Below are 11,364 nucleotides of genomic sequence, written 5' to 3'. Positions count from 1 at the left end.
GAAGGAAGGAAGGAAGGAAGGAAGGAAGGAAGGAAGGAAGGAAGGAAGGAAGGAAGGAAGGAAGGAAGGGAGAAAAGAAAGGAGAGAAGAAAGCAAGCCATGTTGCCCAACTGAAAGTCTGGTCCCCACTGGCCTGCATCTTCTCTTCCATTGAGATTTCTGCTTGCCCTTCATTCTGGAGGAGAACCACGACATCAGGGAAGTGATGCCATGACACCCAAGTGCATCCTGGGCCCAACTCAAGTCACTCCCTTCCAGAAGCCTCCTCAGAGCCCCCAGGTTGGCAGTGGTCTGCCCCCTCAGGCCTCACCTGGCCTTGGAACTCCGTGAAGTACTGATCTGCACACGTGTCTCACTGATTTCCCAGACAAATACCTCAGGGATTGTGAATTATCTCCATTTTTAATTTGCCCATAGCCATACAGAGCCAACAGGGATGCACCAGGCAATGACTATGCCCAGTGGGGACAGGGCTTTCTTTAAAGAGCTGAGCCAAGAAGGCCAGGAGTGGGCCCCATATCCAGAATCACCCTCTGGCAAGATGCAGGGACCTCTCTAGGGACCTTTGCTCCAGAGTCAGGAGGGATAGTGATTTGTCTGTGTGTCCTCTATCTCCTATCAGACAGAGGCCCCAGTGGGACCAGAGACTAGGGACAATCCATCTTTGTCTCCCTAACAGGGCCTACCAGGGACCTTGCCTATGGTAGGTATTCACTAAACAACATGGGGAAAAAAGAAAGGAAGAAAGAATAAAAGAACAGAGGAGGAAAATCTCAACTCCTTCCTAGGCTGTGCATAGGTTCATCACAGGGTCACAGATTTAGAGCCGAAAGGATCTTAGAGGTCCCCTAATTTTACAGAAAAGGAAACTGAGATGCGTCAAAGGTGAGATTTGAACCCAGGTTTTCCCGACTCCAAGCCCAAGCTCTCCCCACCAGACCGCGGCATCAGGCTGAGACAGGAGGAGCCGTGCTGTAGTAAGAGCATCTGACTGAGCTGCAGAGGCCCTGGGCTTGCTGCTTCCCCCACCCCCCTGGGGAGGGCAGACACTTCACTGCTATGAACCTCAGTTTCCTCACCTAGAACATCAATCAACTAGGGCTGACTAGGGCCTGGCCCTGGCTAAGCCCCCCAGAGACCCAAAGACAGGAGGGAAGCAAGCCCTGCCCTCGGGGAGCTCACATTTCCATGGGTCAGTTACTCCCCTTGACCTCCCAGGGTAGTTGGGAAGCTCCAAGAAGATACCAGAGCTAAGGCAGCACTTCCCAAGCCTGAAGGAACCTTAGGAAAATGTCAGCTGTTAGGACTGACCGCAGGCGGTATTTCATGAACCAGAATAAATACAGGAATGCCCCCCCCATACACACACACACACACTCACACTCTCACACACACACACACCCCCAACCTGGGCAGCGTGTCTTTCTTTCAGTCCCAGGCCTAAGTGAGAGGAGCCCAATCCACATCTCACACACCAGGCTCAGTCACAGTCAGGCCAGAAGGAGCCACAGGCCAGGCAGGCTCCCAAGACACAAGGGTTCCCATCAACAAGCAGGGGAAGTGGACCAAGCTAAGACGAAGCGGTCAAGGAGGACGGTGGCTGGCGGGTCTGAAGGGATCATTACTCTTATACACCTCAGTGCCTTTAAAGGCCCCTCCAACGCTAAGACCCAAGACTTTATCACTGTTATTAGTTGGCTTGGGGGTCTGGGCTGCAAACCTGGCCCTTGCCCTGTCCCATCCCCCTAATTTGGGTTTCACCTTCCAGGAGGGTTCAGGCCACGCAGGGAGGGCCGTGCAAGCCCAGGTGATGCTTTTGCTTTCTGCTGCCTGATCCTCCCATTGGCTTGGCCCAGAGGTGCTGTCAGTGATGGCTATGGTCACTGACCTCACGACAGTGTGTTGTCACTACATGGACAGCCCTGGCACAACCGGCCTGGGCTCAGGAAGGCAAAGCCCCAGCCCTAGGGAATCCCAGTCAAGGAAGCCCAGACCCCCAGGGATATGTGGCCCAGCCAAACAGCTCTCCCTGGACTCTCTGGTCTCCCCTCTTCTAGACACATGGTGCTGCCACTGTAGTACCTGGCCCAGCCTCTCTCTTCTCCTCTCAGTGGAAGGGAGGCCGGTGCCCTCCTCATCAGGACTTCCTATTCCCACAGCTCAAAACTGCTCCCCCACCCTGAGTGTGTGATAAACATTTTCTAAGCCCCTACTATGTGCCAGGCACAGGCACAGATGCCAGTGTGCCAGTTCCCTACAAAGAGCACCCCCGGGATGGACAGCTCTCAGGCAGTGGGGTGGACCCCAGGCCAGGTGCCTGCTGGGCACTTCCAGCCAGACTTTCCCTCAGCACCTCCTTCTCCTCTTGGTTTCATCTCCCCAGCCAGCTGTCCTTTTGGGCTTTCCTGCCAGGCAGGCATGGAGGCTTCCAGTCCTCTCTGCCTTTTCTCCCCCCCAGGGAGCCGACTCCTAGGGATTTTATCTCCGTAATGCTGCTTCTGGGGTTCCTTTATCAGGCATCATCAGCACCAGGGCCAACGCCCCAGCTCAAGCCCCCACCCACCCTGCCTACTGCAATAGCTACCCAGCCTCCCTGCCTGTCTCTCCCCCTCCAACCTGCCCTCCATGGGCACCACAGCACAGGTCTGATCATGTCACTCTCCAGCTCAAAGACTTGTCATGGCTTCCCACTCATTGCCAAGTAAGGCTTGAACCCCTTAGGCTGGCACTCCAGGCCCTGAGAGAGCCAGCACCGACTTCCCTTTCCAGCCTTCACTCATATCACTGCCCTTCCCTTTGAGTCCCTGGTCATCCTCATCTCCCCATCTCTGTTCCTGGCTTCAAGAGGTGGCTGAGAGCCTGGGCACCTCCCAGTGCAGGGAGCTTATCACCCCTCCCCCCAAATAACCTTCATTGTTAGACTCGGTCCTTCGATCCAGCCTAAATCAGCCTCTTTGTCCCTAATCCCCATAGCTCTGGGTTCAGCCCTCTGAGACAGCAGAATTCCCCCATTACGATAGCCCTTTGAAGACAACTACCATGTTCTCCCCAGCTACATGCCCCCAAGTCCCTGCAACCGATCCCCAAATGGTACAGACTCTATAAAGTACCCCTAGGAGAGCCCTGGCCTTAGAGTCAGGAGGAGTGGTCTGAATCCCAGCTGAGACATTTACTAACAATTACATGACCTCTGGCATGGCCCCTTCACCTCACTTGGCCTGTTTCTGCATCTCTAAAATGGGCATCATAATCCCCACTCTGTCTTCTTCACAGGGTAACGTGAAGAAAGCCTTCTAGGGGCCTTCCAACACTCCAAGAACGGGAGCTGCTGTCCTCCCTCCCCAGGAGCCCATCTCCTCTGTCTCACCCCTCCCCCAGAATCTGGCTCCAATGTGACCCTGGCATCAGGAGGGCTCTGCCAGCACCACGGGCTGTGAACGCAAAAATGCCCCTCATCCCAGGGCCAACCTTGCCAAGGACGAGAGGCTCGGCTTCAGGACAGTGTCCAGCAGGTGAATACTCCAGCCAGAGACACTCACAAAGATTGTTTCCTATGTCACAGAGAGGCCTTGATCTACCTTAAGGTTAGCATCTGTGGGCGTGGTCTTAAAAGGGCAGAAGCAGACACGCTGCTATCATCACTACAGAAGAAAAAAATCCTGAATCCCTTTGGTGAGACAGAGAGACAGAGACAGAGAGAGAGGGAGAGAGAGAGACAGAGAGACAGAGACAGAGAGAGAGAGGGAGAGAGAGGCTGTCCCGTTGCCTGGGATGCCCTCCCTTCTCCCTCCTCCGCCTTAGAAGGCTCAGTCTAGTAACTCCCTCCTTCATGAAGCCTCCCCTGACCCTCCAAGGCCCCGGTGCTCCCCACGTCTTCACTGGCTTTTGTACAACCCCGGTGCCCCAGATGGACAGGTCCAGAGGGGCTGCAATCAGCATCCAAGAGTCGCCCCTAGAGCCGGAGGTGTTTGAGAGTAACAACCCGGGACCAGAAGCTCCTGGAGGCAGGGGCTCTGTCGTCCTTACCATCGCCGCCGGTATACATGTGAAGTCTAACCCTAACATTACTGTCCCATCTTACAGATGGGGAAACTGAGGCTGCGAGGCCTTGGCTGCAGAGCTCCGGGCGGGGCTGCCGGCCCCACGGCTGAGGAGCAGGAGTGCCCCGCCCCCAGGTCTCCATCCCTCCATCGCCCTCCTCCCCCCATCCCTCCATCGCCCTCCTCCCCGAGCCCCAACAAACTTGTCCAGGCCGCGGCTCCTACTTGGGCTGCAGGTAGGTGAGTGCCTCGGAGAACTGGTTGGTGAGGAAGAGGTCGAGGGCGGTCATGCATTCGTCCAAGGCCACGTTCAGGTTGGACACTGAGGGTCTGCTGCAAAGAGACAGCGCGTTTTAAAACAGGAGGGTCCCCCGGGGAGCGAGAGCCCCCCCCCCCTCCTGGACCCAGCACGCCGCGGGGACGGGTCCTGGGCACGGCCCCTCGACCTTCCCCGGCGCCTGGCACTGGGCCGCATTCATTCCCTATCTATACGTGGGGCAGGGGCTGACACCTGGGAGGCCTTGGCCCGGTCACTGATTGATCGATAGAGTGAGAAGAGCCCAGCCCCGCCCCTGCCATCCCCCCCCCCACCGCGGGCCTCGTTTCCTCCTCTGTAAATGGGGGCGGGGCTCCCCAGGCCTGACTGAGCCGGGAGCGGCTCTGACCCTCCCTGGCCGGTGACCCCCTGGCCCCGGGGCCCCCAGAGTTGGAGCACAGTGTGGGGAAGGATCCCAGTTCAGATCCTCCCAGCTGCGTCCACTTCTGCAGGTGGAGGGCAGAACCCACTTTATAGAAGACAGGAGGGGAGGCCCCAGGCTGGGCCCCCGGGGTGCAGGGGCCCAAAGCTAAGAGCGCTCTCTGAAGGTGAAGCCTAACAGGTACAAATGTAAATGCCCGGACCAGGGTCCAAAACCTGAGCAGCCCAGGAAGAGGAAAGGGAGACAACAGGCGGTGAAGAAAATCCGGAGGGCTCAGTGGCCCTCAAGCCAAGGGCAGGAAGGCTCCCGCCCACGAGGACGCGGCTGCAGAGACAGGGGGTGGGGAGGGGGCCCACGTGCGGGCCGCCTCGGAGGGCAGAGGGGCGGACCTGGGGGAAGCTTCCCAACAGTGGGGGGGGGGGGGCCCCTCTCCACCGAGGCCCCGCCTCTGGGGCCACCGGCTCCTCTTCTTTTCAGTTTATCTTGTGCATTTAACGACGGGATTCTGGGAAAGGTCGGATCCGCGCCCTCACAGCACAGACGGGGAAACTCAGGCGGGGCCCCACGCTCACCCAGGGCTCCAGCCTCCCCAGACCCAGCCGCCCGTCCTTGTCCCAGGTGCGAGCACTTCCTCCACAGGTGCTGATCGCAGCCCATCCCGCCCGGCCAGGCTTCTTAATTCCGGTTCATGTCCAGCAACACGCATTTAGTAACTGCCTGCTGTATGCCAGGCGCCCCGCCTCCCGCCCCCCGCTGGGTTCCCGCTCCAGGGACCCTCTTTTCCAGCCCGCCCCTCCCCCCGCTCCCCCTGACGCCTGGGCACTTCCGGCCTCTCTGAACTGGGGGGTCTGGGGGCCCCCATGTGGCCCCCCCCACTTTACAGAGGAGGCCCCGGGGCCCAGCGGGGTCAGGGCTTGCCCGAGGGGCCCTAACTCGGTGAGCCCCCCACCCACGGCCGTTTACCTGGGGCTGGGGTCTAGGCTCGTCCCCCGAGGTTTAGAGATAAGGGCCACAAGTCTCTGCATCGGTCAGGCCCTTCAGCGCCCCTGCTGCCCTGGGGCCGGCCCATGCCCGGGAAAGGGGAAGAAGCGGCCCGACCTCGAGCGGGCGCGCCCTGCGCAGGAGCCCCCTACAGGCCGAGCCTGAGCCAGAGCGAGGCGGGCAGAGCGCCCCTTGCCGGAGGAGCGGGGAGGGACGGGAAGGAGGTGCCCTGCGCAGGCGCCCCCTACAGACTGAGCCTGCTGGCGGGGCGGCTCGGGGTGGAGTGGGGGCGGGGCAAGGAGGAGGTGCCCTGCGCAGGCGCCCCCTACAGACTGAGCCTGCTGGCGGGGCAAGGAGGAGGTGCCCTGCGCAGGCGCCCCCTACAGGCCTAGCCTGAGCCACAGCGAGGTGGGGCAGCTCCCCAAGGGCAAAGGGCCTTTCTTTGCATCCCCAAGTCTTAGGCTCCCTGGCATACAATAGGAGCCTAATAGATGTTAGTTGGCGGGCCGCCCTTGGCCCCTGCATTTTCTGGAGCAGCCGCCCGAGGCCAGGTGTCCCCGGCAGCATGTGCCCTCCCCCCGCTGCCCGCTCGGTCCGTGCCGGGAGGGCAGGAGGGGAACGCGCCTTCTCACGGGGCTGATCACTTGCATGTGTCAGTTTCCTCCCATCGCCCCGCCCCTCTGCCAGTTTCTCGCCGGCCTGCTTCTCCTTCAGGCTGTGCGGCTCTCACTCGCGGGCTCTGTCTCCCTCTTTCCACTGGCCGAAGCTGGCCCGGGGGTGGGGGAGCCGCCCGAGTCCGCCCCAGCCCACCCCGCGCTGCCCTGCTTCCCTCCCTCAGCACCAAGGAGTATCCTCCGAAAAAGCCTCCTGAAGGCTTCAGGACGACGCGGCAGCCGCACATGTCAACGTTCTAGCCCCCAGAGGGCTCCGAGGCCGGGGGAGTGGCTGCGGCCACATCCTTCTGCCCGGGCACTAGTCCTTTCAGGGAGGGCTTAGAGATCGCCTAGTCCCACCTCTTCCAGAAACCGAAGCCCAGAGAAGGTCACGCTATTGCAAGAGCAGGACCAGAACTCAGTTCCCTCAGCCCCTCACTCTCGGCCCTTTCCTGTGTTTTGGCTCACAGTAGGTGCTTTATGGTTGACTTGACTCTTCACTGACTCTAAATTCTCTAAATGTCTGTGAACGAGGTCCAGAATCCATCCCATGCTTAAGAAGGATATCGAGATTAGAGTTAACGTGGGATTTGGGGGAAAGCGTTGCAATCATCAGGGTTGAGGGGAAGGGCCAACCAGCAGCCAAGGTGCCCACCCTCGGCAGCTCCTGGTTCACAAGTCAGCCTTCACCAGCCCTTGGTAAATACTGCCCGGCATGAGTAAGCGCAGGGAGAGAACTCAGCCAGCACATAGGGCACAGCCCCAAAGACGAATCCGAGGATGTATTCTCATACCAGATATTGGCCAGAGAAATAGCCATGTCAGGGTCTAGGGGGCACAGTGAATACAGCCCTGGAGTCAGGAGGACCTGAGTTCAAATCCAGCCTCAGACACTTAACACTTACTAGCTGTGTGACCTTGGGCAAGTCACTCAACCCCACTTGCCCTGCCCTCCCCGCTGCAAAAAGACAAAAAAAAAAAAAGAGAAATAACCAGGTCCTATGCCCTCCTCCCACCCCCAGGTAACTGAGGACTACAATTGTGACTTGGAACCATTGCCTACAGAATGGACAAGCACTTAGAACTGTAGCACGTTAAAACAAGTCAGGACGACAAGCATTTATTAAGCACCTACTATGTTCCAGGCACTTCGCTAAGTGCTTGGGACACAAAGAAAGGAGGGGGAAAAAGATGGAAAATGTCGCAGCTGGGAGGGGTCTTAGAACAGGGACCATCAGAGCTAGAAGGAACCTTAGTAGACATGAGTAGAACAAGAGAATTGTCTTCAAGCAACTTTAGGCTGTTTTTTCCAAAAGGAGAACTGTCCCAGAATGGGACAGGCCAGCTCAGAAGGTGGTGAACTCCTCCTCACTGGGAAGCTACAAACCATAGTCTGGAGAATGTAGATAGCAGGGCTCCTCGTCCAGTCCTAGGGGGCCCTGGAGGTCTTGTACTGCTCTGAGAGACTCTGATTCTGTTTACCTACTGAACCCCAACTCCATTTTATAGAGGAGTCACCTTTCAGCCAAGGCTAGATGCCAGGGCTCCTGACTCTCAGTCCAACACCTTTCCACAACCAGGAGTCCTCAGACCAGATCAGGATTTGGTCCTGGGTTCCCTCCATGGATTATTTCTAATTTACCCAGTCTATGTATTATTTGTGTATAGTTGTTGAAAGAATACTTATTTTAAAAACTTAGCATAGGGCCTGGCAAATAGCAGGCCCTTAAGGAATGCTTGTTTCTCCCCTTCCCCTTTTCTATAAGATGCAGGCCATTAATATTATTAACTAACCCAACACCCTCATGTTACATATGGCGACACCGAGGCCCAGGGACTTCCTCTCTGTGCAAGTCCTGCCCCTAGCACTGGCCAAGACGCTTCACCTCTCTTGGCCTCAGTTTCTCCTTGTTTAACATGAGAGGGCTGGACTGGCTGGCCCCTGGCCAGCCTCAGTGATAGCTCACATTTCTAAAGCACTTTACATTTATTATGTTGTTTGATCCTTGGGAAGCCTTGGGAAGATTGCTATTACGATCCCCATTTTACCAAGGAGGAAACTGAGGAAGAGGTGAAGTGACTTACCCAGGGTCACACAGTTAGTGTGCTGGTAAACATTTAACTACCAGGATGTGTACATCAGATACAGTTTGACACTGAACCTGCCTGCATTAGTAAGATTTTCTCCATCCCTTTCCAAAGTCTAGACAGTCAATAAGCCCATCAACGAAGTTCTTATTTGTAGCATCTGCCAGTTTCTAAGATATAAATGGTAATGCTGAAAAATTTAACAATCAGCTCCAGCACACCCTCGAACTCCATTCTTGCTGACTCCAAGCCCAGCACACTTCCCCACCGTACCACCCAGCTGCTTCCTAGAATTCTGCGGCAAGCTACTTAACCTCTCTGGGCAGCTAGGTGTTCCAGTGGATAGAGGTCTGGGCTGGAATCAGGAAGGAGGCCTGAGCTCACATCTGACCTCAGACATTTACCAGCTCTCTGACCCCAGGCAAATCTCCCTGTCTCAGTTTCCCCATCTATAAAATGGGGGCAAAAATAGCACTTAGCTCTCAAGGTTGTTGTGAGGAGGAAGTGAGATGATAATCTTAAAGCACTTAGTGTAGTGACCGGCATGCAGTAGGTGCTTAATAAATGCCTGCCTCAGTTTCCCCAGTTTCCATGAGCGGCTTGGACTGGATGACTTCAGAAGGCCCTTCCAACTTCTAATCTATAACTGTGTGACCCTGGGTCATTCTCTTGACCTATCTGAGCCTTAGTTTCCCCATCTGTTAAATGAGCGGATTGGACTCAGTGGCCTCCAAGGCAAGCTCCCCTACACACATCCACACATCTCAAACACCCCCTAGTCCCCTTCCTGTCCCATCCCAGGGTTTGGCTCTGGGAGAAAGAGCCACATGGTCCTGGTGCCTTGGAAAAGCTGCAGGGTTCCCACTGAGTGGGGGGGAGGGCGCCCCATTATTTCCACCTGCCAGTGGCACAGGCCCAGCCCGTGCCTCCCCCCCCCCCAGTGATTAGTCATGCTCAGCCTCCCCTTCCCAGCTCCAGCTGGTACATCCCAGACAGCGGCTGCTGCCTGAGGCTGGGTGCCAGGAAGCACTTACCCGCTGGGCAGGGAGGCTTCATCCCTGGCTGTGCTCATTGGGGGGCCAGGCAGGGTCCGGTCCAGCTCCAGGGAATGGCATGGACTCCTGCCTCCCAGCAGCTGCCAAGAGGCCGAGAGGGCAGGGGCCCGGCCGCTGCTGATTGGCCACAGGGGAGGGCTCCACGTCGTTCTGCCAGCTGGGCTCAGGTGCAGGGCGGGCTGAAACCTGAGCCCCAGCTGTTTGCTTTGTTAAATCTTCCCTCCCTCCCGCTGCCTGCTGCGGAAGGGCGATGGGACAGGGAGAGCTGTGCTGGAGGAAGGTGTCAAGCGGGCAGAGCCACTGATCCAAGCCCAGATGGGGCTCTGCCGTCAGCCGGGCCGGACCCCTCATCTGACAGACAAGGGAAAATGAGGTGGGGGAAGGGAAGGGACTGGCCCGAGCTGCCTGGAAACGAGACTGCTTCACCATGACTTGGCCAGGGTAAATCCCTGCCCCTCTCTGGCCTCAATTTTTCATCTATGAAATGGGTCGATAACCCTGACCCGGTGACCCTCCCAGGGGCATCCTAAGAGTCATGCCTTGCACATTCGTGTAGGATGATGTATGGTTTACCAAAGCCATGCACATCCATGTTCTCGTGTGCCCCCCTCACCACGCCCACACTACTAAGGAAGGTGGCTTGAGTAGCACTGCTACCTCTTTTTGACAGATGAGGAAACTGAGGCACAGAGAGCTAAGCTGCTTGCCTATGACCGCACAGCTAGTAGCAGTCTGAGCCAGCACTCAGCCCAAGGCTCCTTCTGAGTCCAGTTTTGTTGGGGGTCTAAGGGCTCAGGCAGAGGAGATGAGGCTGGACAGACAGAAAACCCTGAACATCCACCTAAGAAGTTTGGGCTTGATCCTGTAGGCAGTAGGGAGCCAAAGGAGGTTACTGAGCAGGGGAGTAGCCGTGCAAAAGTGCTGTTTTAGGAAGCTGGACCCAGCAGAGCTGTGTGGCACAGACCAAGACTGGTCTCCCTGACTTCAGTTCTCCTCTCCAATCCTTCACTTTGATTTCTTCTTCTTCTTTTTTTGGCTTTTTGGAGGGTGGAAGGCAGGACAATTGGGGTTAAGTGACTTGCTCAAGGTCACACGGCTAGTTTTGTGTTAAGTGTCTGAGGCTGGATTTGAACTCAGGTCCTTCTGACTCCAGGGCTGGTGCTCTATTCACTGTGCCACCTAGCCACCCCCTTCACGTTGATTTCAAGACCTCAGTGGATTTGTGGTCTCATTCCCACAATGTAGATTTCTACCTTTCGGCTGCCTCATCCAGTGAGGTTGCTGCCCTGGCTTCCTGTTCTCAGGATCTCGCTCCCCCACTGGAAGGCGAGCTCTCTACAAGGAGGGAGTGTTTCTCATTGCATTTATACCCCAGGGCCCAGCAAAACGAAGGTGCTTAATAAGTGCTCACTGACTGACTCTAAGTCCTCGTGGAGGGTCCACTCAGGTCCCTGCATGGCTGGTTGCTGCCGGCACTCTCACCACCTGCTGGTCCTTTGCACTTCTCCGGCCAGCCACACGACCTCCTGAATGATGGCACGTCTTGAACTCGGGGCTGCAAGGGTCACGTGCTTCACACTGCTTTGGCTCACCATGTATTCCCTGGGTCACCCAGTGGGTCACCCAAGTCCTCTACAAAGCTGGTAAAACCATGCCCTTCACTGCTCAAGAACTTTCCCTATTGCCTTTGAGGCCACTTTAGCACCCACTCCCTAGCATCCCAGCATTCCAGGCCTGCACTGCTTGGGGCTGCCTTCCCTTCCTTCAGTGCCCAGACCTGGTACCACTTCCTCCCTGAAGCCTTCCCTGATGCCCACCCCAGCCCCAGTTCTCCCTCCTTCTCCCCCTC

The 11,364-nt window shown here is 57.0% G+C and overlaps 1 protein-coding gene across 4 annotated transcripts in view; it reads right to left on the bottom strand.

The window, feature by feature from the left end:
- Positions 1 to 11,364, bottom strand: part of LOC138164993 (tetratricopeptide repeat protein 39A-like) — a 66,156-nt gene that overhangs the window by 39,312 nt on the left and 15,480 nt on the right. For 2 of the 4 annotated variants that reach the window (XM_069093025.1, XM_069093028.1), the window contains exon 2: positions 4,266 to 4,373. In XM_069093025.1, the coding sequence (XP_068949126.1) occupies positions 4,266 to 4,373 (108 nt within the window). Of the gene's footprint in view, positions 1 to 4,243; positions 4,374 to 11,364 lie in introns of those variants that run through there. The other 2 variants (XM_069093027.1, XM_069093029.1) reach the window with 2 other exon arrangements.

Source organism: Petaurus breviceps, unplaced genomic scaffold (assembly GCF_028583685.1).
Source record: "Petaurus breviceps papuanus isolate PSGF00001 unplaced genomic scaffold, PetGlider_PUasm1.0 207, whole genome shotgun sequence".
Taxonomy (NCBI): domain Eukaryota; kingdom Metazoa; phylum Chordata; class Mammalia; order Diprotodontia; family Petauridae; genus Petaurus; species Petaurus breviceps.
This window is presented reverse-complemented; position numbering and strand designations above follow the sequence as displayed.